A 22,034-nucleotide genomic window follows, 5' to 3' on the forward strand; every position below is an offset into this window, starting at 1 on the left:
CAGGAGAATGGCGTAAACCCGGGAGGCGGAGCTTGCAGTGAGCTGAGATCCGGCCACTGCACTCCAGCCTGGGCGACAGAGCTAGACTCCGTCTCAAAAAAAAAAGATTGGGGAAAACAGCATCTCCTCCCTCCCCGCACTCTCGACATGTTCCCTGGAAAGTTCTAGAAGGGATTCAGAAGTGACTGATGACATCAGCGTGGGCCCGTGGCGCCCACGACAGCGGCCAACTGACACGCCAGCTTTCCCGCCTCATAGAGGCCAGGAACGGGGGTGGGGCCCTGCGAGGGGCGGGGTCACGTCACTTCCTGTGCGGGACGCACTACTGCTGGAGAGGAAAGGCAGAGCGAGGAGGGGCGAGGCCAAGAAAGCGCGCGTTTCTGGGAGGGGAGGAGCCTGGCTAAGAAGGGCCGCGTCACATCCGGTAGAGTTAGAGCCCGTGCGGAGGCGGTGCGGAGCGGTTCGGCTCTGAGCGGCTGGGCGACCGGCGCGTCGTGCTGGGCTGCGGCGGAGCCTCCTTAAAGAAGGTGCAAGAGGTTGGCAGCTTCGATTGAAGCACATCGACCGGCGACAGCAGCCAGGAGTCATGAGCGACAGCGGCGAGCAGAACTACGGCGAGCGGGTACGTAGAGCTGCTGTGGGGGCGGCTGTGTGGTCCTAGCTCCTTGCATCTTTTTCTAGGCCCATCGACCTCGGGCCAGGAGACAGGGGCGTTTTAGGCTCCGAAGTCTGAAGCCGGGAGGGCAGGCAAGGGAGACAGCTTTTAACTAAAAAAAGCCCTTGTGGATAGTGCCTTAGTGCCTTTGGTCGTGAAGGAGGGAGGCCACCGGCGGGTTTATGTGGCTTCTGCCCGAGACGGCCGTTTTTCCCGTTATAAGCGGGGGAAGATGAAAATGGCCGCTGCGTCCCCGCGGTGTTGGGGGAGGGGAGCGATATCTTATTTCGGCGTTGCTCTCCTGCGAAGGTCCGCCGCAGCCATCTTGGGCTGGTGGGCTGGGCGCGCTGCCAGAGGCACAAAATGGCGGAGGAGCCGCGCGGCAACGCGGGCTCGACCCGCCGCGGGCCGCGCTTCATAAGGTCGCGTGGTGGGGTGGAATGAGACAGACGACGTTCTTTGGGGTCTTTGGGCCGGTGTTTAGGTTAACGAAGTACCGTCTTTACCTCCACGGAAAGGACGGAGTCTGGGATGTCCTTGGGGCCTCTTAAGATGAAAACTAATCTGAGACCGACTAAGTTTGGGCCCGTTAGGTGGAGGGGATTGCGTGAGGGCTTTGTGTTTGGCCTAAATGAAGCGCTTTTCTCTGATAAAGGGCTTCCCAGGCAAAAGTCTGTATTAGTATTCTGTTAGAACAGACCACAAAATCGCTAAGATTATTTTGTGGACATCGCTTTTCCACGGGATTGTGAAGGAGAAATTGGCGGGCAACAATTTACGGCGCCGTTATTTCCTTTGTTTTGAGGCGTTCTAATACTTAGAACCACAACGTGTGTTGGGTACACTTTTCTTTCCCTTAAGTTTCCACCTTTTAAAGGTGTTTAGTGAGGGTTGATTGAATTGCAGGAACAAGACAGTTCTACGATTTAAGCAGCATACGTAGCTGGTCTGTGAGGCTCTGGGTATTAGATTCGGAAAGCATTGAATGATGCGAAGATACGAGGCTTGCTAGAATTAAGAGGAATCTGTTAGAAGGGTAATAGAAAAGCACCATAGAAATTGATTTTTGAGGCTGTTACGGGAATAATTTGTGCTTTAAAAAAAAAATTGTTACCTAAGTTTCCCCTTGTTGGTAGAGCTACCTTAAGATCTAAGTATGATTTATCAGGTAAATAAGATTATTAAATGTCTTAGCAAACTTTTGATTAAGATTTTAGATGATTCGTTAGAGTATTTTAGGAAGAAGCTTTGAGTGATGAAGCGTGAGTTTCCTGTGTAATTTTGGAGCCCAAACTGCTTAATTTGGTTTGAACTAATCAAGCCTTGCGTTTACATATTCGGAAGAGCATAGAGTTTTTAGTTTTTGATGTTTTTCCCTAAGCTGGCTGACTGCAACGTCACGAGTGTTACAGATTTTTTTTTTTAAGTTCTTGCTTTCTTGGGTAACAAAGTTGGGATTGAGCTCAAAAGTTGTTAAAAAGTCGTGACTTCTGTTCTTTGGCAGTTGAATCTGTTAAAACTAGTCAAAGTCTTTTGTTATTAAACAGAACAATTACTGAGTACCTTTGTACTCCTTCAGAAATACAAAATGACTGGCTTCTGACTAAAGGAACTCTCAGTTGAATACACGTGAAGAATGCTTGAGAATGGAAAACTGCCCAAAGAGTTCATTAGTATATTTTACGTGAGAAAGGAAACAATTGAAACTGGGTTCCAATTTGAGACTCGTTTCAAGAGAAATTTGAAATGTTCTGATTGGTTATCTTTTTACTAGTAAAAGTACGTTGTGTTTTTCACAGTCTTTGAATTGTAGAGGGAGGTTAACAATGTGATAAAAATTGAAATTATTTTATTACATAAGAGTCTTCGCTTTCTGGCCGAGATCTCTAAACTTAAAGTTGTGAAGTACTTCCATATTGTTGTGTTTGGTGTTTGTGTTCCAATTGGAACCTTTAAGGGTTGGAATACACCTGAATCAAACACGTGTCTAGGCTTCCAAAGCAAGCTTGGGAAAACCATAAAGCTCGGTGAAACAGTTTAATCTTAGACATGCCTGTATGATGCTTCTCTGGAGCCAGAAAAATGAGTGTCATTCAACTCCAGGCTTCTGGACTGGGTCTTAATGTAAATCACTAATCTCTTCAAATCGGTGATATTCTCCCTTATTTATCTGTCTCTAATCCAGACAGTCTCAGTCTTCTGTGCCCCACCTTTTCCAGTGACTTAGGAGTTTGTTGTTGTGTCCCTCCCCTATAAGGTTGGGTGTGTGGGATAAATTATTCTCAGTTTTATTACTCAGTAGAATATATTTGGGTGGATATAATGACATTTAAAGAACTGGTGTGTCCCTCATCCCTTGTTGGTCTGTGGGATTTATTTTTCCCCCATCTCAAAGGTAATAGATTTACACTATATAGGGGTCTAATTAGCAGACTTAACCTGATCTGGCCAAACCACTTTCAAAAGTAAGATCTCATTTTCATCTCCAGATTCAGGCCTCTTCCCCCAAATTGCTTGCATTTTGTAAAGGGGTTGACTAGCACCCTTTCTTTGTAAAAAGAGGCACTCCTAGCTGTTAAGTCACAATTACAAGAACTTGAATAAAAAGTTGATAGCAAATTTAGAAGTGCGGGGTAATCTTTAGAGCCCAATAGTGGTCACAGTGTATAGGGTGTGTGAGATTTGTATGTTGGTCTGGCACTCGGTGTAATGGTCTGACCCCCTCAACATTTTAACGAGTTTCTACAAGTGAGTGTTTACTATTGGAATCCAAAAACTAAGGAGATACTGATGTATGCACCAGATGTTAAAGAAAATGTTTTGACCAAGCAGATACTCTGATAGAATACTGGCTGTTAATTTTTGTAGAACCGATGTGTTTGCAACATAGGCACATTATCTTTATCATTAGAGATGAATAGCAGCATCTGGACACCAACCCATCAAACTGCCTTTCAAATTCTGCAGTTTTTCTCTTCTTCTGCTTAATCTTGGGATGTCTTTTTGTATTCCTTGGTTTTAGCTCCTAAACTCTAAATTCTAATTTTCAAAACATCTCTGAATCTACTTCTTTCTAAAGAATTGTAGCCATCTCACCAAATTCCTTTAAAAGATTGAATTGTCAAATAGGAAATTGTATTGTTGTGAGTCTGGTTAGGTTTATCAGTCTCTTGAAACCAGGTTGAAATATTTTTTTTTCTTGGTTTTAAACAAGAATGCTTTAATATTGTGGATATTGTCTGGAACTAGAACGTGACATTTTCAAGCTGACATTACAAGTGATTTTATAAGGTAAGTACCACTGGTTTTGCCAAAAGGTTGAAGAGGAATTTAGGTGGTGGGGGAAGTGTTAATGGGATTTGCCTTGCACAGCCTTTTTTCCTTCTTTCTCTACAATAAAACCCAAATCTAGGTGGTAAACATTAATGCTTTCATAGTTATTTTGCCCAGGACTAGGACAGAGCTACAGTTGTGTATATTTATTGAGCCTTAGCGTTATGTTTTATGTTGATCAGTGTTTTTACATATGCGACTGTTAACAAGGCATGGTGACTGATGTTTAGGAATTTTAAGTGTTTTGACCCATGTTAGTATTTGGGGGTGTGGGATATGTAGAATTAGATATTGAAATCACTTAGTATTGTTTTTAAACTGCAAGCCAAAGCAAGTTCTTCACCATAGCAAATTACAGTCTTGAAATTCCCCCAAAATCTCTGCTTTGAATTGGGTTTTGGAGGTTACACTGATGTTATCAACGTAGATTGTTATGTGACCGTTTGGATGAGGGGCCCCTTTTTCTCTTTAATTTTTGTGGTTAGAAATTAGGTTAAAAGGTAGTCTTCTGGAAAGTCAAAAGATACTTAATACTTTTGTTGGGGAGTACTGAATGTTTTATGAATGTAAATTTAAGAGTCTGTGCTATATTTGCAAGAGTTTTTGTAAGCACGGGCCTACAACTAATTTCAGGTGATGGTTTTTTCCAGACACTATTCTCCAGTTTTTGAGGGTTTTATCTATCCATTCACCCTTCTGGTAGACATTTTGTCCTTATTATATTGATGTGAGCATTGACATTTCCATAACAGGATTAATTAGTTTTTCTTTTCCCCATCCCTCGCAATTTTTAAAATATTGCCTTGTCTGTCAACTTAATGAGTTTGTGCGTGTTTAATGTTAAATGGATTCCAGTTGTATCCCCTAGAAACATTTTAACAAAAATGTGTTGATAGGACAAGTTTCTGTTTATTTCTAACTAGGAGCTCTTAACTAAATGTACATAACACTAGCCCAATAGTTGGTCTTCTGGTTTTATAAAGTAGCCACTCGAACTTAGCTGAGTTGAAATAAATCTAATATTTATATTAATTTAGTAATGGTTTTGTTCTTAAACTGTAAGAGAAGGAACCAGGTTAGGAAGGGGTAATAACAGCGGGAAGGTATCCATATTGGAAACAGTTGTGATAGCTACAGCTATGGCCTCTATTCCTGTATCTTCTGCATCTAAGTGCCCTATTTGTATCGAACTTTTAGGAGGCCCTAAGGAAACCTGCTTGGGCATTCTGATTCCACGATTACATTTGTGCTGCCAGAAAACATTTCCCATTGCATTTTAGTGATGGATATTTAAAGAAAACCAATTACTGTAACTCCCTTAAATAAAAATGTATTTTAAAATTTTCGGATTAAACAGTAATTGACTTTAAAACTATACTGGAAATTATCCTTTTGTTAGGAAAGACATCCCAGCACTTGCCAAGTTAACAATGGTTGTCTTTATGCCCAGATAGGTATAAAGACCTGTAATTTTTTTAACAAAGCCTTACTTTTTTTTCAGGAGGAAAAACTAGGAGAGGAAATAATTGACAATAAAATGAAAGATCATCAAGGTGAAATGTAGGATAACAAGAAAAACTAGAATGTTTTATGGAGGCAGTATTTATTTTATTTTGTTTAGCGTGTTCAGACATTTAGAGATCAGCTAAATTCAATCTTTTTAATTATTTGAGGAGGTGAGCTATAATTTTAATAGTGCCACCTTTTAAAGTAGTATTTCTCCTTTGGACATCCAGAAGACTTAATATTTTCTTCATTGAGGGGGAAAATGTACAACAAAACTCTTCGAAAATACCAGTGTTGGATTCAAGTTTGTTCTGCTTTCCTTCATAGTTACTGGCATATTGTAGGTGGTTGACTTGATTTTGTCTTTTTGTGATTCATACTATAATATACCATTAGAGCAGCTTTTCAGGGGGTGGGTTACACTTCAGTTCCAAATTGTCAGGTTCCTTGACACTGTCTTTCTACAGAACTCTTAAATACAGTACAAAAGTGTGTGACGCTAAATACGTTTCTTTATCCTACCTAGACAAGTCACAATACTGTAAACCTCTTCAACCCTGAGCCTTTGTCATCGTACAAATGAATTGTCCGTGCTTTCCTTTCTTGCACTTATGTATTAATGTGTCACTTTTTGACTAGAGGTGTGCTTTTGACACTTAACCTATTTTCTATTGAATATAGTAAGAAGTGTGAAATGTAATAGTTCTTAAAATGTTAAATGAACAGTAAATGTTCAGTGGCGCACTTCACATTCAACTTAAGCATGATAAATCTATTTGGAGTAGAGAAATGAGATTGATTACCATATATTCTAGAACCAGCAGAAACTATGTAGTTTCAGTTTTTTGAGCTGCATATTCTAGTTTCTTTTTTAATCCAAATCAACAAAGGGATTTTTTTTTTCTAGTTTCAGTTTTGGCACTGGATTTTATCCTGGAGTTTTAAAATATTCTTCATCCTGTTCTTTTTCTATTAAGGTTAATGTTGAAGAAGGAAAATGCGGAAGTCGTCATTTGACAAGTTTTATAAATGAGTATTTGAAGCTCAGGAATAAGTGAAGCTGAAATTTGAAAAAATAAAAGAAAGAATGCATGCTAATTATCAGACCAGAAGTCCCACTTGTAGAATATTGAGCAATTTGTGTGAAGTGGGGAAGATGAAAGAAGTCAGAATTTGAAACGGAAGAATGAAGAAAAGAAATAAAAATGAAGTTAAGATAAGAAGTAATCTGGAATCAGAAAGCACTACGCTAAGTAATTACTAGTCTGTTTATGTGTCCCTGTATATTTTGCTAAACATGCATGCATTATTTGTTTAATAGAAGAAAATATATACAGGGTAAAGAAGTGCCTTCCAGGGGAAACGTTTAAATTAGGTAATTCTGATTTTAACTGCTTAGTCAAATGATTGAAATGCAATTTTTAAAAAACAATATTTAGTAGTCAAGCACCAGGCAGCAATGAGCTCTCCAGCATGGGTAACAGTGGGCTTCATGTTGTCCTCTCTAGATAAACTTTTTACCTATCTGATGTTGCTGGTCCTGGGGCATGAGTGAATACCTCCAGGGTTGGAACTAGTGGTCTTTGCCACCTCCCTGGACTCTTAGATTGCACTGATCCCTTTCCTTCAGTATTGAGCAATGTGTAGTAGAGTATTTTCTGTTAAATGATTTTCAAAAGAATGTCACCAAGATGGTTATGGAACCAAACCCCCAAAATCCAAACAAAGCATTGAATAAAATAGTTCCCTTTGGCATTGGTGTGTTAGTTTTTTCCATATGGCAGTAGTGGAAATCTATGAGCATTTGGGCCCTAAATTTAAGATGCATATTTGCTAAATACACAGGGATGGTTTTTCAAATTCTGTTTCTGTTTAATGCCTATTCCAGCTGATTGACTAGGGTTACTGATAAAATACAGTAGCTTCCCCTTAGAAGAGGTGGGTCACACAAGTGAACAGGATAGCTAATACAAATTGCGGTAGTAGCAGATGCTTTCATTCCTGTTTCTCCTTTTCTGCTATCAACATTTAGTTATTGTAATACTAGAGGTATAGGTTACAAAGTAGCTTTATTCTGGTTACCCATCCCTACCACTTACTGAGAAATTCAACCCAAAAACTGTCTCTTCCTTTTCTGTGTGTTTTTTTTAGCTGAGTAGAAGGGTCAAGTGATTGTTGTAATGTTGTTACTCTCCGTTGGATGAGACAAGTACACACATCAAAATATCAAAATAATATCCAGTAGTAGCCGGCCAACAGTTTTCTACCCAATTGAGAATGCCAAAAGTATCATCTCATACAGTTCTTCCTGAAATAAACTTTCTCTGAGAGTTGTCAGGTCTTCATGCTCTTGGAGAAAGTGACTTAAATGGCATTTCTTAGAGAATCCATTTTCTGATGCTTTCAGGCCTGTTTATTTCTGTATCTCGCAAGCAGAAGAAAATTTTCTCGTAAGAAGTTTTGCATTCCTTTGTCAAATTTCTTGCCATAGATAAACTAATGATAACATAAATGTTACTTTTATGTTCCAAATTACTCAAAGAGCAGGCAGGAAGCTGAGGTAAAAGTGATGTGAATGAATATTACATTTTAATTCCAAGCCCATGGATTCTTTTATCAAGAAACCTGACAGGTCCTTGGGGTGCAAAAGAGGAAAATACCTCTTCACCCCCAGCCCACTAAAGGAAAGAAAGCAATTTGGAATCCGTTTATGACCCAAGCTGGATAGACTTAAGGTGAGAAAACATTGCTAGTGGACTATTGTGTCCATTTGTTTTTGTTTTCCCCCTTGACCAAAGCATCTGTGGGTCCTAGTGTGTCTCCTCCTCGGACCATAGAGAAGATGAAGAGGAGGCTGGCTTCTGTTCCTGAGAACAGGCAGTGTGTGAAAGACCACCTTAATCAGAGGTCTGATTAATGCTAGGGGGAGTCAAAGCAAGGAAGTCGGGATGACAGCGTTTCAGGAAGGTAACCTTTGCCAAGAGAAAAAAAATCAGTAGGAAGCATGTAACTTCTGAAGTTGACTTAAGTCGAGTAAGTCAGACTTAATTAGTATGATAGTGTTTTAAGAGATGCAGATGCCCAATTCCAGGCCACCTAAAAACAGACTCCAGTTCAGAGTTCTTGTATTTGAAAATGCTGTAGACGTTTAGTGCATACCTGTGTTTATGAGCCACTGTTTTAAATCAGTTTTTAAAATAATACAGGGATTGGATGGTGATTCCTTCTTTCAAATACGTTTTTGTAAGGTGGTTGCTGTTCTCAGAATAGGGAGATGTAGATTATTTTGTTGGAAGGCTAAGTGTGCTGTATTTTTACTTGATGTATTCCCTGCAGGTTTTGTATTAGGATGTAGCTGAGATCCAGTCTGTGAGAGCTTAGATTGATTCCCTGAGCATTTTGCAGGGAAATTTTGGCTTTATTCACGCTAATTTTTGGTTCATGGTCCCTTTTTGTGAGGCAGTGGTGTCCAGTTAGTTCTGTCTCTTGGTGTGGTTTTAATGTGTTGACCATGTCAGCCCTAACAGTGGAATTTGAAGTATCCTTACATTTAGGGGCTTCCCCAACTGGTTTTACAGATTTGCCTGTCTGCATTAATATTTAAAGTTAACATTATGTTTTCGATTTGGGTGCTAATTTTAGGTCTTATTTTTTGTAGACAAGCTTTATTTATTTCCTTGCATATGTATTTCCCAGCCAGTTAAATGGCCAGAGTAACTTGAGAAGGCTTTAACTTTTTTAAGAAAATATCACTGATAAAGGTGGAGACGTTTAGGTGCTATCCCAAACACGTGTCAGTATAGAAAAGGAAGCCTTTGCATTCTGGTATTTCCGTTATTCCTGGCCTAAGAAATGATTGCTTACAAAATATATCTGCGTAGTTCGTTAGTTTTGGAGGCTGAGTGAAAACTGTGGTTTCCCATATATTGTATCTGTGATCTGCTGGAATTTAAGGAGAAAACTTCATTAAGTCTTATTTTCTAGGTTAGGAGTAGTATCTCTTCCCTCAGTGGACAGGCTACTGAAACATCTTAGCTTAGAATAAAGGCTTTTCTGTTAAATAAAGCCAGGAGCTTATTAAAGAGGATCTTGACTTGACCCATTCTTCCTTTATACTCAGATTCCTGGGCCGACTGATTTCTGTTAACTATAGTTACTTTATTGGTAGTCTTTTAACTGTTAATGTGAAACATCCATATTCTGCTTTCACTTCCATTGAGGTAATCTTTCTAGTGTTGGAGTAAACAGGCGTTTAGCAACTTCTGGGTTCCCCATTTCTATCTTCTCACCTGTATTAATTTTTGCTTGTGGTAAAAGTAGCAAAAACTACACCCTCATTTTTGAGTCTCAGAATACTTGATAGGGAACTCCAAGGGATTGTTATTTATTGGAATCCCCAGAGCATCACTACAGCCTTTAACCATTTCTTGATGTTAAAGGCAGCTGTCCTCACTAATAAAGAAGGGTATCATATTTTTCTTTTAATCTCTTTACAGTCACTCATGGAGGGAGGTAGAGGGGAAAGGCTGTCACATTTCATGTCACCTCACCAGTGTTTTATAATGGCCTTGAACTCATTTTACTGGATGAGTTAGCCTTTCCTTCTCTGTTAAACCTCAAACCTTAATTTGTCTCTTCTGTGTTACATTATACATTTTTTCCCTGAGCATCAAAGGATCATCCAAATTTTCTCCGTTACGCTGTAAACCACAAAACTATCTTCTAAAGTGTTTTGAGGTGTAATTTAAAATAATCCTCTATCTTCTATCCTTTCAAGAATGTCCAGAATATGCTGAAGATGTATCATACAAGGAAATCTCTTGTGATTAAATTTTTTCTGGAAGCTTCACCTTTGATTCATGCCATATAGTGACTTATTGTAATACTGCTTCCTTTTGAGTCTTGCTATTTCTGTTCTCGAGTAGAAAGGCTCACCAGGCTTTATTTTGTCTAAGTTGGATAACCTAAAATAAAGGTTGCCGTATTTGATAATTTTATCTATCAGACTGATGAGGAGTAAGTAGGTTCTGTCCCTTCCTCATCTACTGTTTTGGTGCCTTGGCAGAACTTTTCCTTGGTTTCATTACTTAATATACCTTTTGTTGATTAATTTTGACTATGTGTCTTTAACTCGTTGATGACCTAGTTGTCCTGGTTAGCCATTCCTTTGCTATTTTTCATTACAGATCCCCCCACCCCTTAACATGCCAGCCAATCCCAGTTTTGATTGGGAAAGCTTTGGCTTTTGTATGTGGTTTCTATTCTCTTTCGCTTCCTGGGCCCTAGATTAGGAGCTCCTGATTTAGCTGCCCTGGTTTTAATGTGTGCTTAAGTTAACTAGGTAAGTTAGGTTAATTCCTGGTTTCCCGTAAGTTTGTCCTGGCTCGTCTCCATTTAGCTGGAGAAACTGTGAAGGATCTCTGATATCTTCTCTACTCTTACTTGTGTGTAGTTCGCTGTTCTGTTGTAGCTCCATCTGGTTGCTTTCAGTTTTTTAGGGGACCTCCCACCATGGTTAGATGCAATAGGGTTTTACAGGGTTTAGTGTCTTTCAAGCTAGCCTTTGCTTTCCACTAGGTTTCTGCCTTTCTCTAGGATTTGAAACTGAGATCATCATCTTTATCTCTTTTATCAGTGAATTATAAATAATAACTTGAAAGGTCAAGGTCTATTTTTTTAAGTGAATTATATAAATTTTATAGGGTTTGTTTTATTGATTGCAACTTGATTGAAATAGGTATAAAGTATAGGTGTCATAGTTAATAAGGTTCCGTCTCACCCTAGTCTTTATGGAGTAACATTCTGAAACAGTCCTTGGACAGTTCCCTTAACTGCTTGACTTTGGCACCCCTTTCTGAAGGAAGTGGGGTCAAATAATTCTTATCCCTGCTCCAAAAAGGTGGAAGAAAGGACAAGTTAATTGACTTATGTCATTTGGAGCAATGAAACTATTAACACCAGGTATATTCAGTTCCTGCCCTTACCTATATTTTCTTATCTTGGAAGGGGATTGCTGTCCCTCGCCATTTATCTCACAGCAGCTTATTTGTTTTTAAAGTTGCCCAGAAAGTGTGCAAATTAAACTTTTAACATCTACGTGTAGGAATCCCGTTCTGCTTCCAGAAGTGGAAGTGCTCACGGATCGGGGAAATCTGCAAGGCATACCCCTGCAAGGTCTCGCTCCAAGGAAGATTCCAGGCGTTCCAGATCAAAGTCCAGGTCCAGATCTGAATCTAGGTAAGAAAGACTGTCTTGAGATTTCCTCGTTACTCTTAGCTCTGAAATTGGTGTGTGTTTTGTTAACCAGGAAGTTAGAGAGGGTTAGATTATTTGTTGGCCTATTAAATATTGGTACTAGAAGTGAACTTAAGTTCTGGGAGGCAAGACTAAAAGCGGTTAAGAGCCTGGGCTTTTGGAGTCAGGGTTCTCTATTTTTGTTGGTTTGGGCAGATTATATAACCTTTCAGCATTAGCTTCTTTATAAAAGGCAAATTAGAAATACAGTACCAGTTCTTCAGGGTGGTTGTGAGGATTTACTGAATGTAAGTAAATTGCTTATTAGTATGGCAAATACACTGCAGAACATTGGCTTTCAGTAATTGCAATTCTTGATAAATAAGTATATACGTGGTGCGCTTTTTTTTTTTTTTTTTTTAATGTTGGTGAAGAGTAGGCTATATATATATATACATCCTGGTTTGCCTGGGACAATACCAGTGTATGCCTGTGGTCAGGCATAATTAACAGCACCCCTTTTCTTAAATGTGTCCTGGTTTCGATGACAACTTAGAGACACTCTAGTTAGTCAAGAACCACTCGATTTTTTTTTGTTTTTGTTTTTAACTGTTGGGGAATACTTATGATTTTGTTACTGTATTAAGTTAATGGTGGGCATAATGGGAGACAGAAAAGTAGAGAAATGGTTTTCTGAGGGGGAAAGATGGGCACAAGCCAACCTAGTAAAATGCTGCATGCCTTGATTTGCAAAAGATAAGTAATGTGTCTTTAATTGGAAGAAATACTGGAGGAGAGCTTGTGGTTTTTAGAACGCTTCCTAGCAAAGTTGAAATGACTTAATAATTAGAGAAGAAAAGTATTGATCCTATTAAGTTGGTAACCATGTTAGCATATTCCTGGACTGTTCCCTCTTTTGGAGTTTAACTTTAGAATAGAGTAATAAAGAAGATAGTATCTGTTGTCAATCGTAACCTTAGGGAGATGTCTTTGTCTTGCAGGTCTAGATCCAGAAGAAGCTCCCGAAGGCATTATACCCGGTCACGGTCTCGCTCCCGCTCCCATAGAAGATCACGTAGCAGGTCTTACAGTCGAGATTATCGTAGACGGCACAGCCACAGCCATTCTCCCATGTCTACTCGCAGGCGTCATGTTGGGAATCGGGTAAGGCAAAAAACTGGTTTTGAAGCAGTGAACTGCCTAAATTTACTTTTTCTTAAAGTTAGAGCTGATTTCGACAATAGAGCTTTAGCAGTGGGTGCCTGAGTGAACTTTTTAGTGTTTTGAGACTGTCTTTTAAGTTAATCTTCATGATGGGGTCTGCGTTTGGGCTACCTGTCATTTAAGCATAATACTGACACAATGGAGTAAACTCCTTAGCCCATCAAAAGAAACTTCCCGCCAGGCGCGGTGGCTCAAGCCTGTAATCCCAGCACTTTGGGAGGCCGAGACGGGCGGATCACAAGGTCAGGAGATCGAGACCATCCTGGCTAACACTGTGAAACCCCGTCTCTACTAAAAAAATACAAAAAAACTAGCCGGGCGAGATGGCGGGCGCCTGTAGTCCCAGCTACTCGGGAGGCTGAGGCAGGAGAATGGCGTGAACCTAGGGAGGCGGAGCTTGCAGTGAGCTGAGATCCGGCCACTGCACTCCAGCCCGGGTGACAGAGCGAGACTCCGTCTCAAAAAAAAAAAGAAAAAAAGAAACTTCCCACTGTGCGTTACTATACTGTACTATAGTATTAGCACATTAGTTGAAAATACAGTTGTATGCTAATGTTACTCTTTTTTTCCAGGCTACATAAACCCAGTTAGATGCTCTCCTAACTTTCTCATTTAATTTGAAGCTAATTTCTTTTTGGTGGTGTTAAGGTGTTTTTTACATTTCATGAAAGACTTCAAATAAGATGATATTTATTGTGATTTCATTGTATAATCCAAGTGGTTTAGGAGGAGGGTGCGGGGGGACTTAATGTTTTTACAGTAGAGTAGAATTTTTCCCTAGTAAATTGTTAGTTTATGAAATAAATGGAATCTTTAGGTAAATTCATCACAGCATCTGGAATGTTAGCAACAACATATGGTTCACTCTTTATTCTTTCCTCTGTCATCTTTTTCTGAGACAGGACCTCACTGTCACCCACTCTAGAGTGCAGTGGTGCAATTTCAGCTTACTGCATCCTCTACCTTCCAGGCTTAAGCGATCCGCTCACCTCAGCCTCCTGAGTAGCTAGGACTACAGGCATGCACCATCACACCCAGTTAACTTCTTGTATTTTTGTAGACGTGGGGTCTCTGTGTTGCCCAGGCTAGTCTCAAAACTCTCCTGAGCATCAAGCAGTCCAGCAGCCTTGGCCTCCCATGGTGTTTGGATTACAAGCGTGAGCCACTGCACCTGGCCAACTCTTGTTTCTTATGATTGCAAGCTGTTTATGACCTATAAAATGGTTTGGTACACATCCCCTTGGGCTTCAATTATGTACATACACTAGTGTATTGTGTTTCTTGAAAAATCAAACCATACATGCTTATCAATTCAGAGCATTCTGTTGAATGGAAGGTGTGTCAGCATTAAAATTTTTTCTAGCTGATGGACTCTGGTTCCAGTTATCCTTGTGTGTCATGTTGTGAATATGTGGATTTTTCTCAGAGTAAATTCATAGAAGGAAAGATGCCAGGTTGCTTGTCACCAGCACGAGTGCTTGTTTCCCCACTTAATTCTAAGGTTGAAATTTTTTCTTATGCATTTTTCCTACCCATTCCCAAAAATGCTTATAGTACTTGCTGTAATTTTGTAATTTCTAAGTGGTATTTGGTCTAATTATTATGTAATTTTCTTGTTAGTGACATTTTGGCTAGTATATAGCTCCCTTTTTAAAAAACTTTGCTTTTGTGACAACTTTCCAAAGTTTAAATTTTTTTTTTTTTCCCTAGGCAAATCCTGATCCTAACTGTTGTCTTGGAGTATTTGGGCTGAGCTTGTACACCACAGAAAGAGATCTAAGAGAAGTGTTCTCTAAATATGGTCCTATTGCCGATGTGTCTATTGTATATGACCAGCAGTCTAGGCGTTCAAGAGGATTTGCCTTTGTATATTTTGAAAATGTAGATGATGCCAAGGAAGTAAGTAAAAGTCGACCTGTTCCTTTGTAAACCACCAGTTCAATTGTTAACGCCAAGTACCAGTGACCAGTTGCTAGGATAGGGACAAAAACAAGTCAATAATACTTTGAACTTTTTCTCCAGCCTCTTGTGGAGACTGAGGTACCTGCACAATAACAGAAAATTTTGTATAATTTGGGGAAGTTGGTCCTACCACCTACTTTATTAGTTGCCACCTACTGGGGTCAACTATACCCCAATTCCACCAGGATATGTAGTCAGTGTTTACATTGAGTTTACATTCTAGAGTCGAAAATAACCAAAAGCAAAGTTATGTTCCTTTTTTGGCAAGTGAATGATGTCATATTTGGATTTTGATTTGAGGCAGAATATAGAAGGAGTCAAGATTTGATATGTGAGGCTAGATCCCATTTAAGAAATTCAGACTTCAGGTACAGTAAGGATGGTAGCTAAAGTCGTCTCCAATATACAGAAGAGGAAAAATTGAGAAACACTTAATGACAAGCTCTGTCATAGTCAATGTTGAGATTAGGAATTGAGCTCCAGGTAAAATCACTTTAAGTAGGTCTGTATGGAAATTAAAATTTTTTAAAACGATGAATTTTTAAAGGGGTAACCTACTAATGGAACAATTAAAAGCTGAATGCAACTAGTTACAACGAGTGACTTTGTGGAATTGTAAGATTTGAAGAGACCTCTTAAGATACACAGCTTCATTTTAGGAAGAATTGAGATGCCAAAGGTGTAAATAGGATTAGCTTGAGTTCGCCCATTTCCTAATTAAATTTTTGCAATGGGATCATAGCTCTCGGAAAATAGCATAAATTTTATCTTAATTTCTAGTGCCAGAAACTAACTGGGGCATAAACACTAGCTTGAACATCTGAACTGGAATATAGCATAGTATTGGAATTAGAAATTTTAATTCTATTTAGGTAAAAGGATGTTTCCTCAAATTATGAACAAACTTTAATGTGTTCGAAATGGGTTATTTTTATTTTTTAAATGTATGCTGTTAATATGGACTCTGGGAAAAGGATCTATGTACCTAAGACTTTGCTTCAGTCTTAGCTTTTGGCTTCCAGAGAAGGGTAAGAACACTTCAAGGGTTAAGTAATATGTTCAGGTTTCAGTCATAGGATCTCAGTCACAACTATTTAACTCTGCTGTTTGAACCCAACAGCAGCCAGATAAATGAGTGGGGCCCTATTCCAATAAAAGATTATTTTGGGGCACTGGAATTTGGATTTCGTGTGTTTCTTCACTTGTCATGAAATACTTTTTTTTCCCCCCTAGTTATTTAAATTCTTAGCTTATGGGTTATACGGAGACAGCCAGCTGGCCAGATTTGACCTACAGGCTGTAATTTGCCAATAGTGTGCTGCTTTGGAGCTGGAAATACTGTCAGGATTATAGTTAGGTAAAATAATTGCTTCAAGTTTTTATGAGTAGCTTTTACAAATGAACATTTAGTGGAGGGAACAACACATTGTAAGTGTTGTAAGCCAGAACCTTATGTTTTGGCTAACATTAAGATAACTTAATGCACCTAACTGAGGTGTCCAGTGGGACCTTACTCAGCCACGGGATAATTAGTGGCTTTGTTCAGGATGTATATAACAATTTATTTATCTTTTGAAGGCTAAAGAACGTGCCAATGGAATGGAACTTGATGGGCGTAGGATCAGAGTTGATTTCTCTATAACAAAAAGACCACATACACCAACACCAGGAATTTACATGGGGAGACCTACTTAGTAAGTTTATTTTCAAAATAAATATAATTGGTAATTGTTCACTTACCAAAGAAACACATTAGTGGAAAGTCTTCAGCACTTAGATTTGTACCATAAACCTGACTGTTGATTGATTTTAAGTTTAACTATTACAGGTAAAACTGTAAATCTTAGTCAAATGCACTTTTAAATTTTCTTTTTTGTTTTTTTTTTGTTGTTGTTGTTTGGTTTTGTTTTTGTTTCATTTTGAGACAGAGGCTCGCTCTGTAGCCCAGGCTGGAGTGCAGTGGCGCAATCTCGGTTCACTGCAACCTTCGCCTCCCGGGTCCAAGTGGTTCTCCTGCCTCAACCTCCCGAGTAGCTGGGACTACAGGCACGTGTCACCACGCCCTGCTAGTTTTTTATATTTTTAGTAGAGATGGGTTTTCACCATGTTAGCCAGGATGTTCTCAATCTCCTGACCTTGTGATCTGCCCTCCTCGGCCTCCCAAAGTGCTGGGATTATAGGTGTGAGTCACTGTGCCCGGCCTAAATTTTCTTAAATAGAGCAAAGTGATACTGTTGTCTTTCCTCTTAGAAATATGTGGGATATGCAAATTGACCTCTGGCAGGATCTGTGTGCCTCCTTAACCAAAGATTTTTTAAAATAGGTTTATGTATGTTGAAACAGGGGAAAAGAGCAATGTTTGTTCAATATAGGTGAGAATTTTAACAGGAATAATGTTTTATTTTCCAGTTAATGTGTCAGAAAAGACCTACTAGCAGATATAAAAAGTCATGTCCAGAAAGATAAGGGAGGTCACCTGATATTTTTTTCTTCATAGTGGCAGCTCTCGCCGTCGGGATTATTATGACAGAGGATATGATCGGGGTTATGATGATCGGGACTACTATAGCAGATCATACAGGTAAGTTATGAGGTAGAAAGGTCAACGTCTGAATCTCAGTAGTGTACAGAGCAGCACTATGCTTAAGTTTTAGCCTTTGGTAAAAGCTTTGCTTTAGTACTTTTAATCTGAGAAATGCAGAGCAGAAGCGTAAATCAGATTTTAAGGTTCTGTGTGTTTTAATCAATTTAATGTGTAATTGGATTTCTGTTCAAATATTCTAGAATATAAATGGGATTTAGATGATAACTTGTAATGTTAATAATAAAATGTCGTATTCTTTTTAAACATTGAATGAGGCTGGGCGCTGTGGCTCACGCCTGTAATCCCAACACTTTGGGAGGCCAAGGCAGGCAGATAACCTGAGGTCCAGCCTGGCCAACATGGTGAACCCTGTCTCTACTAAAAATACAAAAATTAGCTGGGCGTGGTGGTGCATGCCTGTAGTCCCAGCTACTCAGAAGTCTGAGGCAGGTGAATTGCTAGAACCCGGGAGACAGGTTGCAGTGAGAACTGAGATTGCACCACTGCACTCCACTCTGGGCAACAGAGCGAGACTGACTCTCCAAAAATATATATATAGATAGATAATGAAAGCAGAATTACAGGCTGAGACGGGAGGATTGCTTGAGCCCCAGAATTTGGGACTGACCTGGGCAGCATGGGGAGACCCTATCTCTAAAAAATTGAGGCAGGAATCCGGGGAGATTGAAGCTGCGGTGAGCCAGGTACACTCCCATCTGAGTCTCCTCCCACCAGAGCAAGACCCCACCTTAAAAATTAAAAAAAATAAAAATTATAGCCTCTGTCTTAGTCTTGTAAAAGCAAATTTCATAAGCCATTTTGGAAAGCCACCACTTTTCAGGCAGTTTCTTGGAATCTCTAATGCATGCATCGTGCACTTAGAGGGCAGGTAAAACTGATGCCTTGAAAGAGAATAATTTTAAGACATTAATTTAGTATGACAAGGGTAAGTGACTTTTTATTGCCCAAAAGTTGGTATTTCGGGGTTTGGGTAGGGAAATGTCAGTCATATTTTAAAAATAAAGATACCTTTGAGAATACTTCCAAAGATAAGAATGAAGTAAAATCGTGACATTTTGGTGTCCTTCCTTGCTTTGTCAAAATGTGTAATTTGACAAGTCAAATAATACAGTTAGTATTGACCACAGTTGTCATTGATAATGGTATTGAGGTATGGATGTCTTTTTTGTGTATTATTTGGTAATGTTTAAGAAGTTAACAGTTGTTAATCATTGTCTGAAAGTGAGTCTATAAGTGTATTCTTGTTCAGCATTTTATCACCCATGAAAACCCTTTTTTATTTAAAGCGTCACTCAAATGGTACTAAAGGTACTGATTTGTTGGGACTGAGGTTAAGCTTTTTGTTTTGTTTTGTTTTGTTTTGTTTTGTTTTTTAAGAGCATTTACTTAGGAATGTTCTGTGTTCTAATACACCAGAGAGAACCCTGTGCAGGTTTCTAAAAAGAGTGGCAAATCACTTGACCTGCAAGAACCATCTCATTCATGCTGTATGAAAGTTTTTATTTTACTAAATGAATGACATCATTTTTTAAAACTTACAAACTGAATGCCTGTTGCCTTTCTGTCTTCACAGAGGAGGTGGCGGCGGAGGAGGAGGATGGAGAGCTGCTCAAGACAGGGATCAGATATATAGGTATGCCAGGAGAGGACTTAGCATCTGTACAACAGTAGAAAGCTTCACATAAAGATGTTTGCCTACTAATGTTTTGGTAAATTATAAGTGGAATACCCAAAATCAGACTGTTTGAAGCTCATGAAAATATTGTAACAGAAACTAAATGACTACGTAAAATCTTTGTATATTTATAAAAATTAATTGGGTTTACAATGGGTTATTATTTAGTGGTACCATTTTATACCTTGATGAGGTACAGTGAAGTTAAAGTCACTGATAAGAACTCATTTTTTTGTCATTACGTTCTTGTATTACGTTTTCTTTGCTTTTTGTAAGCATCTAATAGCACATGAACAGCTTTTTTTACACAAAGCTAAATCCTAAAGTACTTGTGGAATTAGTTTTGGGTATTCATGAGGGTGCTGTTGGAATTATTGAATGGTACGGGAATTTTCTCGTTTTTATTTTTAATTTTTGGACACAGCAACACTGTCGCCTAGGCTGGAGTACAGTGGAGCAATTTCAGCTCACTACAGTTTCTGCCTCCCGAGTAGCTGGGATTACAAGCATGCACCACCACACATAGCTAATTTTTTTGTATTTTAGTAGAGACAGGTTTTCACCTTGTTGGCCAGGCTGGTCAAACTCCTGGCCTCAAGTGATCCTCCTGCCTTGGCCTCCCAAAGTGCTGGGATTATAGGCATGAGCCACCACACCCAGCCAGGAATTTTCTTTTACCTCTCCTAACCATACTTCACAAAATTTAAGAGGTAAGCAGATTAAAATATAGCAAGGATTATTTGACCTGAAGGTTACTTGATACTTGGGCCTGATAATGTACTTCATTCTCAAGACTTAAACAGACATCGAAGGTTCATGCAACCTTTCCTTTTTTGGGAACTGATAAAAGGGCAGTATATATAGTCACAAATTTATATGTTTGGTCTAATTATTGAGACTTAGACAATCTTGACATTTGTTTATAGAAGGCGGTCACCTTCTCCTTACTATAGTCGTGGAGGATACAGATCACGTTCCAGATCTCGATCATATTCACCTCGTAAGTTTTTTTATCTTAATGATTGTTTATATCGTAGTAGTATGGCTTGCTCTGGTGACAAAATACACCAAGTAACTATTCCCTTTTACAGCTAATGGATTTCTTTCAGGTAGTTTTATCTGTACCTATAATTCTGCACATACCCGGAATGGTTTTTGGTTCAAGAAAGTTTATAGAAACAACCCTTAGAATCCTATTATTTTTTAAGAAGGAAAAACTGGAGAGCCTCCTTAGCCAGAGTAGGCTCAGAGACTCCTGTTGTTTCTAACTGAAATAGTAACTTTTTTAGTAGCTTTTCAAGAGTCCTTAAAAATTTTTGGACAGCACAGAAACATGGATTACTTAGCCCTTTAGCTCTCAGATTGAGTTATACTTCCCAGCAATTTCTGTTATGCAACATTGCTATCTCATTTCTAGTGTAATACTTATATGGAAGTCTTTCTCTGTTTGGGAGTGGGGGGGTCTGGTACACAGGAATTTCTTAATGGCAGGATATTCTGAAATTCTCAGCATTAAAGTATATTTGATAATTAGTTCACTTAATATTAAAGCATGTTCATTCTTTTCTTCCTAGGTCGCTATTAAAGCATGAAGACTTTCTGAAACCTGCCCTAGAGCTGGGATATTGTTTGTGGACAATATTTTTTATTGTCTCTTGTTTAAAAAGTGAACAGTGCCTAGTGAAGTTAGGTGACTTTTACACCTTTTATGATGACTACTTTTGGTGGAGTTGAAATGCTGTTTTCATTCTGCATTTGTGTAGTTCGGTGCTTTGTTCAAAGTTAAGTGTTTTCAGAAAAGTATGTTTTGCATGTATTTTTTTACAGTCTAAATTTTGACTGCTGAAAAGTTTCTATTGTACAAAACTTCATTTAAAAGGTTTTTCTACTGAATCCAGGGTATTCTGAAGATCGAAGCCTGTGTAAAATGCTACCAAATGGCAAAAAGCAACAATAAACAGTTTGATTTTTACTTTTCTTTCTAACATATCAATGCTTAGCAGAACTATTCAGATTAAGTTGTCAGTAGTAAATTTAAAGACAAATACCCGTTTTCCTCCAGTCCATGAAACATACCATACTTATATAACTGCAGCTAAATGTTAAAAATTATGCTCTGTAACTCTGTACTGCTAGTATTAGAACTAAAAACCTTAAAATACAGCCAGTGCTTAATGCTTATATAAATGTGGATTTGTCAGCTTTTATGTAATCTGTAATATGTATAGCAGGAAATAAGAAATGAAGAGTTACACAGTGTATGCCTTAAAAGGCTGTTTCTTAAAAAGCTGTTACAAGGGGATAATGGTATTTCAACTAGTTATCAGCAAGTGACAATACATTCCACCACAAATATACTCTTGTTATTCTAGCTTTTAGACTATATGAAAAAACTGGGTGCTTCAGAGTACATGATAAGAGAAGGGAACACTACACCTGTGTCATGGATGAACTGAAGACTTTGCCTGTTCATTTTTTAAATATTATTTTCAGGTCCTTTGCTTACCAAAGGAGACCCAATTTCACTCAAATGTTTTGAGAACTGTGTTTAAATAAACGCAAATGGAAAGAAAAATGCTGGTGCAGCTGTTTACAAAGAAGTGTTCTTGTTCTATTACTTAGAGTTCTGTAGTTAATTGTTAGGGCAATGTGTTCCTTGGACTGAGATGTATCTTTGCTATTTTGGGGAGGGGGAGATGAATTTCTGTTTCTGTTCCTGAAAAATTCAGAGTGATGTCCATTTGGGGATGGAGTTATAGTAAATAACTAGACTGAGGGTACTTGAAATACATGTTCTTAGTTTTCTTTTATATTTAAGTAATTTTCATGAACATTGCAGG

The 22,034-nt window shown here is 38.7% G+C and overlaps 1 protein-coding gene across 2 annotated transcripts; it reads left to right on the forward strand.

Moving 5' to 3' along the window:
- Positions 1 to 310: 310 nt before the first annotated feature.
- TRA2B (transformer 2 beta homolog) lies at positions 311 to 21,769 on the forward strand. 2 transcript variants are annotated; one of them, XM_010376600.2, is made up of 10 exons: positions 420 to 622; positions 6,472 to 6,747; positions 11,598 to 11,731; positions 12,730 to 12,892; positions 14,663 to 14,851; positions 16,493 to 16,608; positions 17,412 to 17,495; positions 19,093 to 19,152; positions 20,121 to 20,194; positions 20,769 to 21,757. In XM_010376600.2, the coding sequence occupies exons 4-10, from the start codon at positions 12,860 to 12,862 to the stop codon at positions 20,777 to 20,779; spliced, it is 567 nt and encodes a 188-aa protein (XP_010374902.1). In that variant the 5' UTR covers positions 420 to 622; positions 6,472 to 6,747; positions 11,598 to 11,731; positions 12,730 to 12,859; the 3' UTR covers positions 20,780 to 21,757. The 2 variants fall into 2 exon arrangements, with proteins under 2 accessions (XP_010374901.1, XP_010374902.1); XM_010376599.1 differs by lacking the exon at positions 6,472 to 6,747 and having other exon boundaries at positions 311 to 622; positions 20,769 to 21,769.
- The last annotated feature ends 265 nt before the right edge of the window (positions 21,770 to 22,034 follow it).

The sequence above is a fragment of the Rhinopithecus roxellana genome, chromosome 1 (assembly GCF_007565055.1).
Source record: "Rhinopithecus roxellana isolate Shanxi Qingling chromosome 1, ASM756505v1, whole genome shotgun sequence".
NCBI classification, from domain to species: domain Eukaryota; kingdom Metazoa; phylum Chordata; class Mammalia; order Primates; family Cercopithecidae; genus Rhinopithecus; species Rhinopithecus roxellana.

What these genes read in the sequence shown, in the direction of transcription:
- TRA2B (XM_010376599.1), top strand. Translation starts at nt 587, where the DNA reads ATGAGCGACAGCGGCGAGCAGAACTACGGCGAGCGG. An exon ending in GGCGTCATGTTGGGAATCGG is followed by an intron (nt 12,893 to 14,662) that starts GTAAGGCAAAAA and finishes TTTTTTCCCTAG; the next exon opens with GCAAATCCTGATCCTAACTG. An exon ending in ATGTAGATGATGCCAAGGAA is followed by an intron (nt 14,852 to 16,492) that starts GTAAGTAAAAGT and finishes TATCTTTTGAAG; the next exon opens with GCTAAAGAACGTGCCAATGG.